The sequence below is a fragment of the Leucopleurus acutus genome, assembly GCF_964270905.1.
Source record: "Leucopleurus acutus genome assembly, chromosome: 12".
Lineage (NCBI taxonomy): Eukaryota > Metazoa > Chordata > Mammalia > Artiodactyla > Delphinidae > Leucopleurus > Leucopleurus acutus.
Genome location: NC_139154.1, coordinates 80,308,794 through 80,327,712, shown reverse-complemented (window position 1 = coordinate 80,327,712; position 18,919 = coordinate 80,308,794). Strand labels below are relative to the sequence as shown.

Sequence of the window (18,919 nt, the reverse complement as noted above, 5' to 3'; positions counted from 1 at the left end):
TGCTTAATCCTAGGAAAAAAAATAATTCCAATATCAGCTGTCACAGAAAAAGAAAAATATGTATTTATAACTTGAAACCTCTCAGCTAATTAAAGCAATTGTCATACCTATGGAGACTGTCCCCAAAAGCCAATAATGGCATCTTCCAAATTCTGCTTTGTCCTTTCTGGCTGACAGGTCTATTCCTCACACTAATAAAACTAGTAGTTTAATAAGCCTTTAGAAGCCATCTAATTCAACCCTCCTATTTTATAGATGAGGAAAATGAGACCCAAAGAACTTAAATGACTCACCCAAGATTACATAGCTAATACATAGCGGAAGTGGAACTCAAGCCAGAACTTTGAGCCCCCAAATTAATGCTATTTCCATCATCATCACACTTGTTTCCATCATACTACACCAGTTGTTTTAACAAATAATCATAGCATGTTTGTGGGCTGCATAGAAGTAATCTGCTCCTTTAAAGAGAAATCAGCCCTAGACTTACGGATCTCAGAGCACCTAAGAAGCTTCATCTTCTACGGCCAGTAACCTGAGTGAGTGTATAAGCTCCTAAAGATCACAGGATTAAGTACTATGAACAATTGTCCTTGAACTTATCCCAGGCATCCATCATTTTATGGATGCTAAGTAACTATTTGTGAACAAATATCGAAAGAACCTCACCTGCGTTATTTTCATATTAAAATATAGAAGTAAAAAAAGCCCAGCAGTTTAGCTCATGACCTCTGAAGTCGTTGCTCTATTGGAATACTTCTTCCATCTATTTACAGGTTTACCTTGGGCTTCAGTTCTCTCTGTGCTTTGTTCCCTTATCTCCTACCAAAAAAAGATAGACACCTACTTCATAGGATTGTTGAGAGTATTAAATGAGATGAAACGTGTAAAGGGTTTAGCACTGCAACTAGCACATAACTGAACTAAATGATTGTTATGAAAATGTTCAGGCTCCCTAAGAGTCAGTGGCTATGTTATGCAGTAGAAAATACTGTAAAACTAAGGCACTGTACTAACTGGACAGGCAGTCCTGATTTGGTAGGCAATCACAGGTCCAAAACTTTTAAGATTCTCTGGTATTTAACCAGTGTATATTTAAATTTCTAACTACCACCTAGTATCAATCAATATTCAACAACCAACTCCAACATCTAAATCAAAGAAAAGCAGTCACAAGGAAACAAAAGCAAAAATAAACAAATGGGACCTAATTAAACTTAAAAGCTTTTTTGCACAGCAAAGGAAACCATTGACAAAATGAAAAGACGATCTATTGAACGGAAGAAAATATTTGCAAATGATATGATATGACCAATATGGGGTTAATATAAAAAATTATAATATAAACGGCTCATACAATTCAGTACCAAAAAAAAAAAGGAACCCAATTAAAAAATGGGCGGAAGACCTGAATAGAGGACATTCTTCTTGTGAAAAGATGCTCAACATCGCAAATCATCAAAGAAATGCAAATCAAAACCACAATGAGGGCTTCCCTGGTGGCGCAGTGGTTGAGAGTCCGCCTGCCAATGCAGGAGATACGGGTTCGTGCCCCGGTCCGGGAAGATCCCACATGCCGCGGAGTGGCTGGACCCATGAACCATGGCCGCTGAGCCTAGGCGTCCGGAGCTTGTGCTCCGCAACGGGAGAGGCCACAACAGTAAGAGGCCCGCGTACCGCAAAAAAAACCCAAAAAAAACCCACAATGAGGTATCACCTCACACCTGTCAGAATGGCTAGCATCAAAAAGAATAAAAATATTGGCAGGCATGTTGTTGGGAATGTAAACTGGTGCAGCCACTGTGGAAGACTGCATTGAGGTTTCTCAAAAGAATAGAACTACCACATGACTCAGCAATTCCATTTCTCCGCATGTATCTGAAGAAAATGAAAACACTAATTCCAAAAGATACATGCACCCCAATGTTCATAGCAGCATTATTTACATTAGTCAAGATATCGGGCTTCCCTGGTGGCACAGTGCTTAAGAATCCGCCTGCCAATGCAGGGGACACAGGTTCGAGCCCTGGTCCGGGAAGATCCCACATGCCGCGGAGCAAACAAGGTGTGCCACAACTACTGAGTCTGCGCTCTAGAGCCCATGAGCCACAACTACGGACGCCCAGAAGCCCACGCACCTAGAGCCCGTGCTCCGCAACAAGAGAAGCCACCGCAATGGAAGCCGGCGCACCGCAATGAAGAGTAGCCCCAGCTCCCGCAACTAGAGAAAGCCCGCGTGCAGCAACGAAGACCCAACATAGCCAAAATAAAATAAAATAAATGTTCTTTAAAAAAAAAAAATATATATATATATATATATATATGGAAGCAACCAACGTAAGTGTCCATCAACAGATGAATGGATTAGGAAGATGTGGTATATACACACAATGGAATACTACCCAGCCATAGAAAGAATGAAATTCTGCCATCTGCAACAACATGCATTGGACCTAGAGGATATTATGCTAAGTGAAATGAGTCAGAGAAAGACAAATACTATATGTTATCATTTATATGTGGAATCTAAAAACTGAAACAAATGAATGAATGTAACAAGAAAAACAGACTCACAGATACATAATTTAAAAAAACTAGTGGGCTTCCCTGGTGGCGCAGTGGTTGAGAATCTCCCTGCCAATGCAAGGGACACGGGTTTGAGCCCTGGTCTGGGAAGATCCCACATGCCGCGAAGCAACTAGGCCCGTGAGCCACAACTACTGAGCCTGAGCGTCTGGAGCCTGTGCTCCTCAACAAGAGAGGCCGCGATAGTGAGAGGCCCGCGCACCGCGAAGAGTGGCCCCCGCTTGCTGCAACTAGAGAAAGCCCTCGCACAGAAACGAAGACCCAACACAGCCAAAAATAAATAAATAAATATTTAAAAAAAAAAAAAAAAACAAACTAGTGTTTACCAGTGGAGACAGGGAAGGGTGGGAGACGCAAAACAGGGATAGGGGATTAAGAGGCAGAAGCTAGGACATATAAGATAAATAAGCTACAGGGATATATGTATTGTACAGCCCAGGAAATATAGTCAATATTTTATAATTAGTTTTTTTGTTTTTTTGGTCTGCGCCACACGGCTTGCAGGTTCTCAGTTCCCAGAATAGGAATGTAACCCGTGCCCCCTCAAGTGGAAGCACTGCGTCCTAACCACTGGAACACCAGGGAATTCCCTATAATAACTTTAAACGGAGTATAATCCATGAAAATTTTTAATCACTGAGTTGTACACCTGAGACTAATACAATGTTGTAAATCAACTATACCTCAATTAAAACAAGAAAGGGGGGAAAAGAAGTCACCCCTTCCAACCTCTCTTGCAACTCGCTTTCAAAATATATAAAACTGAATAAAATACACGTCTACCGCCAGTAAAAACCGACTCAGCCCTGCCCCACCTACCCAGGAGTAACTCCCGGCTGCTACAACACCTAGCGGACAGGTCCAGCTTGAGTTAACAGAAGGGACCTCAGGGCCAAGGAGATGAGATGTCCCAACTCCAGCCTTATTCAATCGCAGGTAGTCCTTTTTGCCTCCCAGTAGCCCGCCCACCGCCCACTGGGCCGCAGGCCAACAGCTCCCAACAGCCCCAAGATCCGCGGCGCGACCCCCGCACCCGGCATGCAGCGGGCAGCCTTCTACGTCACGGCGGCGCCGGGCCTCCAGGGAGGCCCCTTTCCCCGCCTCCTCCTCCCGGCGCCGGCGTAGTTTTCCGGAAGCTTCGAGAAGGCGGTGGGTGCTTACCGTTAGTCCCGGGCCAGCCGGAATCCGCGTCCATCCGTCCTTCCAGAGCTCACGCAGACCCGTCCAAGCTTGCCATGCCGGAAAACATAGTCACCCGGAGCGGGCCGCCCGCCGGGGCTGCCGGCGGCCGCGGGAAGAGCGCCTATCAGGACCGCGATAAGCCGGCCCAGATCCGCTTCAGCAACATCTCCGCGGCCAAAGGTATCGCTGCCCGGCGTAAGCCGTGGCCCTCCGGGCTTAGCTGTGCATTCTCACTCCCAGTCTTGGATGGGCATGATTCGTTTTCTGTTCCTTCGGATGATCCCCTGTGGGCCTCCCATAGAATAAGCTCAGTGCAGGGATCCTCCTGTCTGTTCTCTGCCCATGATTTCCGACCCCGAGTATGGAGACCTTTGGACTTGCCCTATTCTGCGTCTTAGACGCCCATAATTTTTCTTGTCGGGCCGTGCTGCATTCATTCATCCTATTTAAGAAAGAGGCCGAGGCACGCATGCAGCGGTCCACTGGTAGAATATTTGAACAATACTTTTCAGTTTTCTTGTTCTTACTAAAAAGCTTCTTTCGGTACAGCTATTGAAACGAATTCGGGTACACTCTCTGCGCCTTAGATTGGGGCGGGGCCCATTGTACTGGGATGTGGGGAACCAACCGACCCATCTTGTTTGAGAATAATTATGAGGCCGCATTGTGCTTTGATGTCCTCTCTGCACGTGCAACGAGCAAATAGAGAACAGTTTGGCCTTTGGTGGAATTTAAGAAGTCCTGGGTTTCATTCAGTTACGTTACTTCGTGGCTTTGTGACCTTTAACCAAGGTTTCCTTACTTACAAAATCGGGGAGGGAAAGTTGCCCTTTTTTTCAAAAAGGGAGTTGTGAGGATTAAGATAAGTCGGGTTGAGGTGGAAGAGTCTGGAAGGAAAAGTGAGAACAAATGCTTAGAGATCTTGCCGTTATGTGTATTTGCTACAGTGAGTATTTCATTCGGGTTAGAGCATAAGGTGCATGAAGAAATGAGAGGTGAGATCGGAAAGGTAAAGTCGGTCCGAATCTGGAAGGGCCTGGTGTCTTGGAAAGGGTTTTAAAACAACTCGCGCAGCTACAGATTGTTCTTCAGTGTAGTGAGATAGTACCTAATTTGGAGGGTTGCTGTGAGGATTAAATGAGAAAGCATATGAAGAGCCAGATGTATACAAAGTACAGCCTTACAAATATTTGAGGTTATTTGTCTAGGTGACTGAGGGTGTGATGCTGCTGCTGAAAGAAGCAGGTACGCTGAAGGGAGGATGGTGGAAGAAGAAAGAATAGGTTCTCGTTTGAGCCTAAATGAGTTGAGGAGGTCAGAATGACCAGATGGGTAAATTTAGGAGTCATTTGGAAGTTCAAGAGAGAATATTTACCTGGAAATAAAAGTTGGTGGATCGTTATCTAGGGAGCATAGTTGAAACTTAGATTTATTACATTAGAAACAAGATGTTAGATAAATTCTGGGGCTGTTGGAGGGGGGTGGGCAAGAATGCTATATAATATGGTAGATTTTCAACAAACAAGGAGGATACAAGATGGGACGTTTACTTTGGTAGCTTTTGAAACATCAGTGCACAGAGAATTAAAACTGGACGAGGGAGGTATGCATATAGGAAGAAAAGGCCATCTATTTACCTATAAACATGACCCTTATATCTTAAGTGAGGAGAGCTTGTGGAACTAAGGGCCACTCGTAGTCTGTCCAAGTCAGGCAAAACCCTACAAACTGGTTGAGAAAAGCTTTTGCCAGATGCATCTTTAGCGTAATTCATGGAGCCAGTTTTTTATTTTGCTAATAACCAAAAAGTATATTAAGTACCATTGGTTGATGATATCAAAACCACACACACAAAAGTAGTAGTGGTCGTTTAGTACTATTCAGCACAAGTCATTTAACATATAATTGTGTACTACTACACAGTGTGTTAAACTTCAAACACTTTCAGAGAGGTAATCAGTCTAGAATTTTTTTTATTTTTTGCACAATGTGTCTTTCTAGAGTCTTCACATAGATGAATATAAGGGCGCATTCTTAAAATGAATTGGTCTGCTTGTAGAATTGTGGCCATGTGGGTCCGCTAAAATCACCTGAAAGGGTAAGGATGGCTGAATAATTAGGAAATGCAGCCCCAAATTATGAAATAATTAAGTAGAATATAATTCTTAAACTATACCAAATATTTTCTCTTACCCTAAGATTATGTATTTTTTTAATTATTACTATTATTTTTTGTTTTGGATGCATTAGGTCTTCCTTGCTGTGCGCAGGCTTTTCTGGCTTTTCTCTAGTTGCAGCGAGCCAGGGCTACTCGTCATTGCATTGAGCAGGCTTCTCATTGCGGTGGCTTGTCTTTGTTGCAGAGCACGAGCTCTAGGCGCGCGGGCTTCAGTAGTTGCGGTGAGCAGGCTCTAGGGTGTGCGGGCTTCTTTACCACTGCACCACCAGGGAAGTCCAGATTATGCGTTGTTTATACAATGAAGGGGAAGCATTATGCTAGTTGTGGAGTATACAACAATAGGGCACTATCTTAGCCCTTTGTATATGGGGTGAAATGGTATATGAGAAAGGGGAAGGCAGACTTCCCTGGTGGTGCAGTGGTTAAGAATCCACCTGCCAGTGCAGGGGACATGGGTTGAATCCCTGGTCTGGAAAGATCCCACATTCTGCGGAGCAACTAAGCCTGCGTGCCACAGCTACTGAGCCCACGTACCTAGAGCCCACGCGCCACAACAAAGAGAAGCCACCACAACAAGAAGCCCGCGCACCACAACAAAGTGTGGCGCCCGCTCGCCACAACTAGAGAACCCCATGCGCAGCGATGAAAACCCAAAGTAGCAAAAAATAAATAAAATTAAATCTTTTTTTAAAAAAGGGTGGGGAGATTTAATCGTTTGTCCTGGACCTGTCGCAGTAAAGGGGATCAAGTACATCAATTACAATTTCTCTTAGAAAATAATAAGTGGATCAATAAAATAGAAACATGCTCGTGGACAAGTAATAAGAAGAATGAAGTGGTAGACTATATGTCCAGAGATGGTTCATAACATAGTAATGATGTATAAAGACTATGATTTTAGGGGCTTCCCTGATGGTCCAGTGGTTAAGATTCTGTGCTCCCACTGCAGGGAGCGCAGGTTCAATCCCTGCTCAGACAACTAAGATCCTGCATGCCACACGGTGTGGCCAAAATTTTTTAAATAAATAAAAAATTTTAAAAATACTATGATTTTAGATTTGGTTTTTTAGTTAAGGTTTTGAGGTTTTGTTTTTTTGTGGGGTTTTTGTTTGATTTGGTTTTGGGTTCAAAGAGGGTTTTTGTTACTGTTTTTTAAACTGTGGTCCATCCATATACCAGCTTCACATTAGTAAACAAAAGTCTTTGCCCTCAGAAATTATACTATAGTTGGGAGAGACAGAGTAAACAAATAAGCAAATTATATAGTTGTCCTATTATCGCGGCTTGTTTTAAGGAATGGAGAAAATAATATAGTTCTCATTCAGAGCGCATAAGTAGGTTATACCATTTTGATACTTAAAGGAAGATTAGGTGAACCCTCAAAATTTATTTTACCACATGCAGAGTACAAGTGCTATGTATAGTGATTTTATCAACAAAAAGTGAAGCGTCATACAATTAAAGGAGTAAAATAATTACTGTTTCCAGTAGATTATTATTAGACATTGAATTTTCTTTAGTGAACATGGTGAATTGTCCACCATATTCTAATAAGTCCAAAATGATTATTTGAGGGTAGAAATGCTCTTTAAAGGGTCTTGATTTATTTTTTTTTTCTGTTTACAGCCGTTGCTGATGCTATTAGAACAAGCCTTGGACCGAAAGGAATGGATAAAATGGTGAAAGGCTCAATCATTCATTACTTACTGAGTGCTGCTGTTCATACTGCAAGCGCTCTATAGAGGGTTAAGACGTGCTGTTTAAAAAGTAAAGTGTTAGAAAGGCTTTGAGAGTTCAGAAAGGGATAGATTACTTTGGGATGAATGGGACCTAACTATAATTCATATTTTATTTATGATAATGATTCTTTATAATATCGTTTCTATCCCTTTTTTGGTGTCTCAGTTCCTTCACTTTTATGTAGGAAAAAACCCAGCTATTTCATTTGCAAAGCTGGAATATTACTGTGTATTCTTAAATCATTCTACCAATGTAAGGGAAAACAATTTGAAGTTAAGCACTATGCAAACATAAGTTAACTTCTGTACAAGAAGTGTTCAAATTAGTAGAGCTTTTAGGATTTCACATCAATACTGGATGAAGAAAACAAAATTTTTGAAATATAACTTTCTTTTAAAAAAACCAAACTTTGTAGATTCAAGATGGAAAAGGTGATGTGACCATTACAAATGATGGTGCCACCATTCTGAAACAAATGCAGGTGTTACATCCAGCAGCCAGAATGGTAAGTATAATTTTTAGGTGAGGGTTTTGTGGGGTTTTTTAAGTGTATTGTTTGATATTTGGTAAACAGTTAAATTTTTCTTATTTGATCACATGATATTGCTTAAAACATGGTGAAAATTTTTCCTTTTATATGCTAAACAGGCATATTTTTAGGATACATTGTATGTCTAGCATTATATTCTCCATTGCAAGTTGTAATAAAACATGACTCCTTGTCTTTGTTCACAGCAGTGTGCCACACATATGAGGAAGGGAGAAAAACATGAAATTGTACAAATTATTAGTTCCATGGGTGTTAACTGAAAGAGAGCAAAATCATTTTAATTGTTTGCAAAATAAATCTTGTGTTTAAACTTGCACTGACATTTATTTTTAAAAACAGTTTCTAATTCAACTACAGATCATAATAGTGATTGCAGTGTCAAGTGAGAAGTCACCATTTCAGCAAAAACAAATTCCTTAGAAGTTCCTATCTGTTAAAAAGTCTCTTTTAATTAGTTAAAGATGACTGAAAATGAATCAGACTATGCTTCATGCAGGGTCAGTTTAGATTAACTTGGCCAGGGATTTCAAACTGACAATATTCTCTCATCTGAATGCTGCATTTCATAGCTTCTGAGTCTACAGGGTACCCATAGTTCTCTTAAGTACTGGGAAGAAAAAATTTACAACCCTTAGTCTGAACTGGAAATCATAATATAGCTTGTTAGAAAGTATGTAAGTAGAATTTTTCATGCCACAACTATATAGGTCGTCATTTTTAAATGAGACCAAGGTGGACAGCGAATCAGAAGTCAAGTATATTGAATCTTACAGTTTTGATAATAATCAAATTCTATATGTGAACCTCATGGTGAAGGTCATTGATGTTATATTTGAATTAGATGTTACTGGGTTCTCATAGTTCTCATTGAGCAATTTGACATGTTCTGTTCACTTAGCTGGTGGAGCTATCTAAGGCTCAGGATATAGAAGCAGGAGATGGCACGACATCAGTGGTCATTATTGCTGGCTCTCTCTTAGATTCCTGTACCAAGCTTCTTCAGAAAGGTGGGTAGAACATAGGACATGCTTTATTACTGAATAAAGGCAAAAAAATATTAAGTAATATGAGATTTACAATTTAATTTGGAGCAGAATTTTTTAAGCAGGAATTTTTAGATTAAATTTTGGTATATTTACCATATGAATTAGAAATTTTTTTCTTTTTGCTTCTGGGTTTGGTTTGGGGGGTGTTGTTTGTTCTTATTTGTTTTTGTTTTGGCTAGGTTTCCTTTTGAATGGAACTTGATAAAATTTTCCTTTTCAAAAATGACTGGTTGGTGGTGTACTAAACTTAAAATATAAATGAGAACTGTGATTTAGGAGAAAAAGTATGGGTTCCTGCTTTGGTAAATGGTGCCTAAATGTCATAGTGACTCGCCAGTCACTTATTCTAATTATTATGTAGATTTGTAGAGTTTTGAAAAGTGAAAAATCGGTTTTAGTCTTAAATATCATAGGAGTATGTAATTGATCTATTCCAAATTAAATGGAAATTTAAAAAATATTAGACATATTAGTGGTTAAGGTTATTCAAACCATTATTATTTAAGATTAATTTAAAATTTATGACTACTTTGAAATTTTAATGAACAGAGAAATTTTAAGTCATATCAAATATGAAGTTTATCTGTTACAATTAAATAACTCACCTTTCACAAATGGCAGGGATTCATCCCACCATCATTTCTGAGTCATTCCAGAAGGCTTTGGAAAAGGGTATTGAAATCTTGACTGACATGTCTCGACCTGTGGAACTGAGTGACAGAGAAACTTTGTTAAATAGTGCAGCCACTTCATTGAACTCAAAGGTGAGACAAGCACTATGGGATCATTGTAAAATTACAGTTTAAGGTTCATTAAGAAGCACAACTGTGATTTTTATTTTTATTTATTTATTTTGCGTTGGGTTGTCATTGCTGCCTGCTGGCTTTCTCTAGTTGCGGCAAGCAGGGGCTACTCTTCGTTGCAGTGTGCGGGCTTCTTATTACGGTGGCTTCTCTTGTTGAGGAGCGCGGGCTCTAGGCGCGTAGGCTTCAATAGTTGCAGCACGTGGGCTCAGTTAACCACTGCGCCACCAGGGAAGTCCCTACACTGTGATTTTTGATGCTGTACAGTTCATAAATGTTAACTCTCAAGAGTGAATAGGTACCTAATTTGTGTAACTGAATTAGTTCAAGTAAAATTTACTCCTTCAAGGCTTTCAGGTAAGTTGTAGTATCTTCATTTTAAAGATGGGAAAAGAGGTCTAGTGAAGTTATATAACTTACCCAAGACCCACTAATAAGAGGTAGAGCTGTGATTTGAACCCAAGATAGGGCTGCCCATCATGGTCCATCTCTTACTAATATCTATGCTGCTTTTCTTACCAAACTTAAAGAAGTGATGTAAGTTTAAATTTCTTGGGAACTCATGTCACCTGTTTTCTGTTATGTTGTGTGTCACACCCCCACCCCATTCTTTTTCCTTTTCATCAGCATTATTTATATATTAAATGGAAAGCTAGATAGTATTAGTGATATTAAGTAATATTATTGATAAATGTCCCCAGAACTAATATAGACAGAATATCATAGTGGTTACAAGCATTGGTCATAGAACCTAGACTGCTTGGGTTTAATGCTGGCTCCACTTAATTAAGCTGTTTCAGGTTTTTCGTCTGAAGGTTGAATGAATATATGAATGTACAGTGCTAAAACCACTGCCTGACATATAATACGTGCTCAATAAATGTTAACCATTAGCTATTTTTGTCAGCCCCTCAGTAATAGGGGTGCACATATATAACATCTGATCATAAATTCATTTTAGATAGGAAACCTCAGCAGAAAATTAACTTGTTCTTTTGGATTTCCTGTAGAATTACTAGTAATCTAGTCAGTCCTGACTACTATATTAATAAAAGAGGAACACAGGCATATGTTTTTATATGGTGACTGACAAACCTGAGTGGAAAAGACAGTTTATATGGAATGTTTTCTCATATGCTCTCCACCCCAGCCAAAAAAATGATTGAGATTACTTCTTGAATACCTTTATCATTAAAAAACTAGGACTTTTTGTGTTACGACACTGACTTTATTTTCTTTTTTAATAATTCTAGGTTGTCTCTCAATATTCAAGTCTCCTTTCTCCAATGACTGTAAATGCAGTGATGAAAGTGATTGACCCAGCCACAGCTACTAGTGTAGATCTTAGAGATGTTAAAATAGTTAAGAAACTTGGGTAAGCATCTCTAATTATAACTTTAATAAAAATTAATTTTGAAAGTAAACATAAGCTCTTGCCAAAAATAAATAAGTTAAATGAAAAGTACATAGGTGAAAGTCACATACATTTGGTTGTTTTGTTTTCATGACAACTTGTGTTAATGTGGGAATTTCAAGAATTTATTTATATTCCCTAATGATGGCAGGGCAGTGGTGTGATTGGAGAGGTTCAGGAATGGGGCACTAATAAATGTGAGTGAGGCTGAAGCACATTTTATCAGACTGATGATTTTTAATCTGTTAGCAATCTATTAAACTTGAAGACTTCCGCCCCTTCATAACTATTTCGTTTTCTTTTTTCTTAGTGGGACAATTGATGACTGTGAGTTGGTGGAAGGTCTGGTTCTTACTCAAAAGGTGGCAAATTCTGGTATAACCAGGGTTGAAAAGGCTAAGATTGGGCTTATTCAGTTCTGCTTATCTGCTCCCAAAACAGATGTAAGTAAAACCAAATGAAATGATTCCTTAGGTGTTTGACTTTTTAATAATGAAATTTTTCTTTTTATAAAAATAGAAAATGCTGATACCAGTGATAAAAAGCAAGGATCTAAAAATAATTAGTAAAATTTAGATAAAAGTAGAAAATGTTGGATGCCACACATGATAAATCTATAATCTCAGTTGGCTATTTACTGAAATTGAGCATTCACTTCACAAATGAAGACAAATAATGATAGGGATGTCTATGAAACAATAAAAATAGGTTATGTGAAAGTGATAGTATAAATGGACTTTCCAGATTCTTTCTAGCTTTCTGAGAACAGAAACCTTTACCCATCCTTCCCTAGCAGGCAGATCTTTTGTCTTTATGTTTGCACAATGGAACTTTAAAACCAGTATATTACCCACACACCGAAAACCACCATTTTTTATTATTCCCATATCTATCAGTCATAAGTACCATCCCCTGAAGGAGTGGTTGATCTTTGTCATCTCATTCAGGTTTGCTCTCATTTTACATTGTGTTGGCATACAAGTTTCCTGTTGAGTCGTTTGTTTCCCAGATTTTAACCCACATAAAAACGTTGTTTTGTAGGTCTTTGTATAACAGTATTTGTCCTTCGTAGTTCCTTTCAGCATACCAGTTTTTTTTAACAATTCATAGAGAAAAGGTTGCAACTGAAATTATTGATATTTCAGTAATGCGTAAATTCATATGAAAAGAACTGACATTCACGAAATAGGATAATCATTCTTATGTTTTATGATCATCAAAAATGTACTTGTAAAAAATAAGACAGCAATTTGTATAGATGAAAGTAAAAAACCTGAGTTAAGTTTTGTGTATACTCCTTTTTCTGAATTTTTTCTGTGCGTGTCTATAATTTCTTGTATGATTTTGGTTGAATTTATACTATACATAATATTTTCATTAAAAGTCTCACTTTTTTGCTTAAGGACTCTGAAAATGCAAATTATTAATACGTCCTTTTTCTGAACAGATGGACAATCAAATAGTAGTTTCTGACTACGTCCAGATGGACCGAGTACTTCGAGAGGAGAGAGCCTATATTCTAAATTTAGTGAAGCAAATTAAGAAAACAGGATGTAATGTTCTTCTCATACAGAAGTCTATTCTAAGGTGTGGGGCTATTTATTTTGTTCACCTCTTAATGATAATTGATTTTGGATCCCTTTTAGCAATTTTTTAAGAAACATTCGAGGTGGGTAAACCACTAGAAATCTGGAATGAATCTGCATTTTAGGATATTATTGTATTCTGGTAAATGATCTAAAGTGAGTTCTCTTCCTGTTATGATCATTTAAATGTGGGATATATTATCCTTCTAGACCAAGATCCTCACTCTCAAGTAAAAACGTAACTTTAGTCTAAAATTATTAGCTAGCTAAAATTTTAGAGGCATTTATTTAAAGGTCCATGCAATAGCTTGCCTTGAAATTTTAGAAGTTCTTTTGAGGGGAATGCTGGATAGTCAATGGATTGGAAGAATTCTCCAAAGTTTGAACTGATCCCTTTTTTGTGTGTTTTCAGTGTTTTCTTGTAATAGGTAGACATATTCTCATGTACTATATTAATATGTTATGCCAGAAAGTATTATGGATGCTCTTGATATAGAAACCTTGATGAAGAGTTGGAATACCTGGTTCTAAATACAAGTTATGTAATAGCTAGTAACCTTGAATAAACTGTTCTCAAAGCTCAGTGTGCTTATTTGTAAAACAAGGGTAGTAATATCTGCCCTTCAGTATCAAGGGTTGTCAGGAGGATCATTGCAGGTAATTTGTGTAAAAGTGTATAAATTTGTGGAGTCTTGAATTACATCATACTTAATTTCTAAATTCATAAAGTATCGATTGTTAATTATCAGTTATACTTATTTAGTATTAAGAAAAATAATTTTTATTGTGTGTTTTACAAATGGTGTCGTTGGGATATGTTTTAAATATTCATTAGAAATTTAAGAATTTTGAGGTCATAAACTTGGTAAGCTGTTTAAAGCATCTTCCTTCACAAATAATTTTTTAAATCATCGGCTATTTAAAGAACAGTAAAATTACTAAAACCGTAATAAAGGAGTTGAACAGCATAATTTTTTTCTAACCTAGTATTGACATAATCACTGATTTTGTATTTTAGAGATGCTCTTAGTGATCTTGCATTACATTTCCTGAACAAAATGAAGATTATGGTGGTTAAGGATATTGAAAGAGAAGATATTGAATTCATTTGTAAGGTAAAATATTCTTAGTATCTGTATGTGTGAAAATGTTCACTATTCAGACTTCTCAATTTGTGTATACCACTATTTTTCTCAGACTATTGGAACCAAACCAGTTGCTCATATTGACCAGTTCACTGCTGACATGCTGGGATCGGCTGAGTTAGCTGAGGAGGTCAGCTTAAATGGTTCTGGCAAACTGATCAAGGTAGCAATATTAAAATTAAGCTTCTATTTGCCTGGTTTTTTTTAATTTGTTTTAATCCTTCAAATACCTAATTAGGAGTTTGTTTACTAAAGATTACAGGCTGTGCAAGCCCTGGAAAAACAGTTACAATCGTTGTTCGTGGTTCTAACAAATTGGTGATTGAAGAAGCTGAGCGTTCCATTCATGATGCCCTATGTGTTATTCGCTGTTTAGTGAAGAAGAGGTAATATTAAATTACTGTGTAACATTTTGAACATAAAAACTTGGGTATTTTTATTATTAAGGTATAAATACTAAGTTATTACTTGTAAAAAATAGCTTTCTGTTGGATAAAATAAGCTAAAAATATATTTGTGAATTTCAGGGCTCTTATTGCAGGAGGTGGTGCTCCAGAAATAGAATTGGCCCTGCGGTTAACTGAATACTCACGAACATTGAGTGGTATGGAATCCTACTGCGTTCGTGCTTTTGCAGATGCTATGGAGGTCATTCCATCTACACTAGCTGAAAATGCTGGCCTGAATCCCATTTCTACAGTAACAGAACTAAGAAACAGGCATGCCCAAGGAGAAAAAACTACAGGCATTAATGTCCGAAAGGTAATAATTTAATCTTTAGTTACTGCAGAAAATGTTGATTATTATAAAATACTAAAAACTTCATAATTGTCAAATGAAAGGCTTTGTAATCAAAAATAGAGTTAACCTTGGATTTAAGTATAAGACCTGCAGGTTAATTAATGTATGCCATCTAGTGAGAATGAAGATTTATGCCTTAAGTGAGAAGTATTGTTCATTAAGTCTGCCATTTAATGGTTGTACAATTTTTAACAAGTTACGTAGTCTGTGCTTCAGTTTTCTTGGTTGTAAAAACAGGGACTATTAATAGTTCCCTCATAGGCCTGTGAGGATTAAATAGATTACTAATTAGAAAGTTCTTACAAAGATGCCTGGTGTGTAGTCAACCATTGCTGCTGTTGTGAGCACCAGCCTAGTGTAGTTGTATAGGGTAAACACATAGAACAATAATAATTTCCCCTTTTGTATTAATGTTTTATGTCTCCTTTTATTGAGATGACAAATAATATGTAATGGAAAAAAATTGACAATCCAAGATGATATTTTTGGAATGGTTACAGAACTCAAAGGAGGACACTACCTGGTTAGGGAAAGTTTCATGAAGCTGCAGCCTTGGTTGGTAGGGAATGAAAAAGTTTCAGATGGGGAAGCAGTGGTTTACAGGTAAGAGGGACCAAGAAGTTACTCATTTTGTCTAGAGCAGAGGTTATATGATGGTCATACAGTGGACTTTAAGATTGGAAAGATCAGATAAAAGCTAGAGTGAGGAGTCCTTTAAGTTGTTGAGACAGGCATGGGTGTTTGTGTTTTTTTGTGTTTTAATTCCAGTAGTTGGGAGCCACTAAAGTTTTTTTAACCAAGAGGCTAAGGTGCTGAAAAGAGTATTTTAAGGAGGGAAGAATGGAGATAGGTTCACCTGTTACGACCATCACCAGTAATCCTAGGATAAAGGTGACTAGGATAGTGGCAGTAGGAATCTAAAAGTGGGAAGTGAGAATGACGTAAAAGCAGGGTGTAGAGCAGACATGTCCAAATTCAGAATTGGGAATGAGATAATTTAAAATCTTATAACTTTTTTCTTTAACTGAAATATAGTTGATTTATAATATTGTGATTCAGGTGTACAGCAAACAAATCTCATAATTTTTAATAACTATGATCATCTACATAATTTTTGCCAGGATACTCTTTATTTTTTTATATTTTAATAAATTTATTTTTTTAAGATGTTGGGGGTAGGAGTTTATTTATTTTTGCTGCGTTGGGTCTTCGTTTCTGTGCGAGGGCTTTCTCTAGTTGTGGCAAGTGGTGGCCACTCTTCATCGCGGTGCGCGGGCCTCTCACTATCGCGGCCTCTCCTGTTGCGGAGCACAGGCTCCAGACGCGCGTGCTCAGTAGTTGTGGCTCACGGGCCCAGTTGCTCTGCGGCATGTGGGATCCTCCCAGACCAGGGTTTGAACCCGTGTCCCCTGCATTAGCAGGCAGATTCTCAACTACTGCGCCACCAGGGAAGCCCCTATTTTTTATTTACTTATTTTTGGCTGTGTTGGGTCTTCATTGCTGCACGTGGGCTTTCTCTAGTTGTGGCGAGTGAAGGCTATTCTTTGTTGCAGTGCGCGGGCTCATTGTGGTGGCTTTTCATTGCAGAGCATGGGTTCTAGGCGCGCGGGCCTGAGCAGTTGCAGCACGTGGGCTCAGTAGTTGTGGTTCGCAGGCTCTAGAGCGCAGGCTCAGTAGTTGTAGTGCACGGGCCGGCATGTGGGATCTTTCTGGACCGGGGATTGAACCCATGTTCCCTGCAATGGCAGGCAGATTCTTAACCACTGCGCCACCAGGGAAGGCCCTTTGCCAGGGTATTTTTAACTAAAAGATGCTTATAAGGAGTTGTTTTGGAGTTAGGCTTGGAATTCAATTTTTCCAAATTTTAGTTGAAATACAAGCTACAGTGTAGAGAAGAGCTTAGTAGAGAGTATCTGACTCTTGACTAGACTAAGGGAAAACCAAGTTTGAGAGGCCTTGAGGTTTACTGGTAACTGTAGTTGGTGATACGGATCAGTTACAAACACTAAAAGCAACTTGTACTGGTTTGCAGGGTGGTATTTCCAACATACTGGAGGAACTGGTTGTCCAGCCTCTGCTGGTTTCAGTCAGTGCACTGACTCTAGCAACTGAAACTGTCCGGAGCATTCTGAAAATTGATGATGTGGTAAGTATATACAGGTCGTGAATTTCCCTACAAGGTCAGAAAGGCATATTTTTGAAGCGTTGGGGTGGGGGGCAGTAAATGTTGTTAGTTTGCTAGTCTGGGTGAAAACAGTTCATACTTCTAGTCTTTTTTCACCTATTAAAATAGGGAGATTTGGATAACCACCTTAAACATCTTCCATCCTTAAAATTCTGTCCTTACAGGTTTTGAAATCTAAGTTTTTCTCTTTTCAGGTAAACAGTCGGTAACATGGATAACACTGGCTGACTGGTACCATCATGGCCACTAATAGCACAGCTGGAGTGGAAGAGCACCTTGGCATTCCTTGTTGTTTGGAAGATTGTTTCCTTTATGAATTTCTGGCCCTGGTTTTCCAGCTGGCATTTGCTTCAAATTGTATTGACACAGTTTGATGAAAACATTAAAAATATGGTTTCAAAGGGCAGATTAATTGATTGCGCTCCTGCATTACCCCCACTGCCCTGCCCTCACAACCTCTGTTACCTCTGATCCTCTTGAGAAATCTGTATAGGAAGGGAAAGAAGACTTCGCACTTACCTGTTAACTTCCTTACGGGCTTAATCCTGGGTACTTTTAAGTTTTTGGTTAGTTTTTTAACAGAAGTATTGAGAAGGAAAAATGGCCCAGTATGCTCATCACCCTGATAAATCCCTGCTTACAATAATATATATGCTGTTTGAAAAGTTAACAATACAGAAGAAAAGTGAAAAATGAAAGTCTTTCTCATGCTAATCCCTTTCTCCAAGAATAACCACTGTTGTGTTAATTGGGATTCCTTCTAAAAATAAAAATGTAGCAGATCTTACTTGTACAAGAAGGATTCATAACTAGTAAGTCTTTTTCCAGTGGTTTAAAACATCTTTATTGCCTCTACCCTGATCAACAAGCATTGTCTTGCACCATGAGTGGTGTAAAATCTAACTAGTGTCCATCCTTGCTTTAGCCACCTTCCAGTCAATTCTGCATACACTATATATATAGCTAGTGATCTTTTTAAGCTTGTCAGGCACTCCTTTATAAAAGCTTTCATGACTTTTGATTGCCTTTGGAGGAAGGCCAAACCCTTAAGGTGGACCACAAATTGGGCCTCTGTAATCTGGTATCCCACTCAACCATCTTTCTTATGTGTATTTCACAAAAGTGTTATGAAAGCAGCTGGGGGGAGCTCCTTCACATCTGGAGAAAGAACTTCAGCAGACCAGCCTGAAGCTTGGTTGTGTCTGACAACTCCGGTAGTTAATTAAAATGACTAATTTGGTAAATGGTAAATTCAGATAAGTCTTTGGATAGTCTGGAATTTAATAATTCAATGATTATCATTTAGTGGGTATTAGGAGCTTGCTGTTAAAAAAATCATTTTATAGCTACCATAAAACAACTGAATTATGTATATACTAAATACTTTTATTTTTGGCTGCGTTGGGTCTTCGTTGCTGCACGCAGGCTTTCTCTAGTTGCAGCGAGTGGGGGCTACTCTTCGTCGTGGTGCACGGGCTTCTAATTGTGGTGGCTTCTGGTTGCGGAGCACGGGCTCTGAGCATGCGGGCTTCAGTAGTTGTGGCTCACAGGCTGTAGAATGCAAGCTCATTAGTTGTGGCGCGTGGGGTTAGTTGCTCCGCAGCATGTGGGATCTTCCCAGACCAGGGATCGAACCCGTGTCCCCTGCATTGGCAGGTGGATTCTTAACCACTGTGCCACCAGGGAAGCCCTATCCTAAATA

The 18,919-nt window shown here is 38.8% G+C and overlaps 1 protein-coding gene across 1 annotated transcript; it reads left to right on the top strand.

Annotated features, from left to right (window-relative positions):
• Positions 1-3,723: 3,723 nt before the first annotated feature.
• Positions 3,724-17,999, top strand: CCT4 (chaperonin containing TCP1 subunit 4). The gene is made up of 14 exons (XM_082852369.1): positions 3,724-3,948; positions 7,574-7,626; positions 8,103-8,192; positions 9,136-9,244; positions 9,905-10,047; positions 11,340-11,461; positions 11,811-11,943; positions 12,948-13,087; positions 14,105-14,201; positions 14,284-14,394; positions 14,487-14,617; positions 14,759-14,993; positions 17,065-17,178; positions 17,412-17,999. Exons 1-14 carry the CDS (start codon positions 3,822-3,824, stop codon positions 17,424-17,426), a joined length of 1,620 nt encoding a protein of 539 aa, XP_082708495.1. The 5' UTR covers positions 3,724-3,821; the 3' UTR covers positions 17,427-17,999.
• The last annotated feature ends 920 nt before the right edge of the window (positions 18,000-18,919 follow it).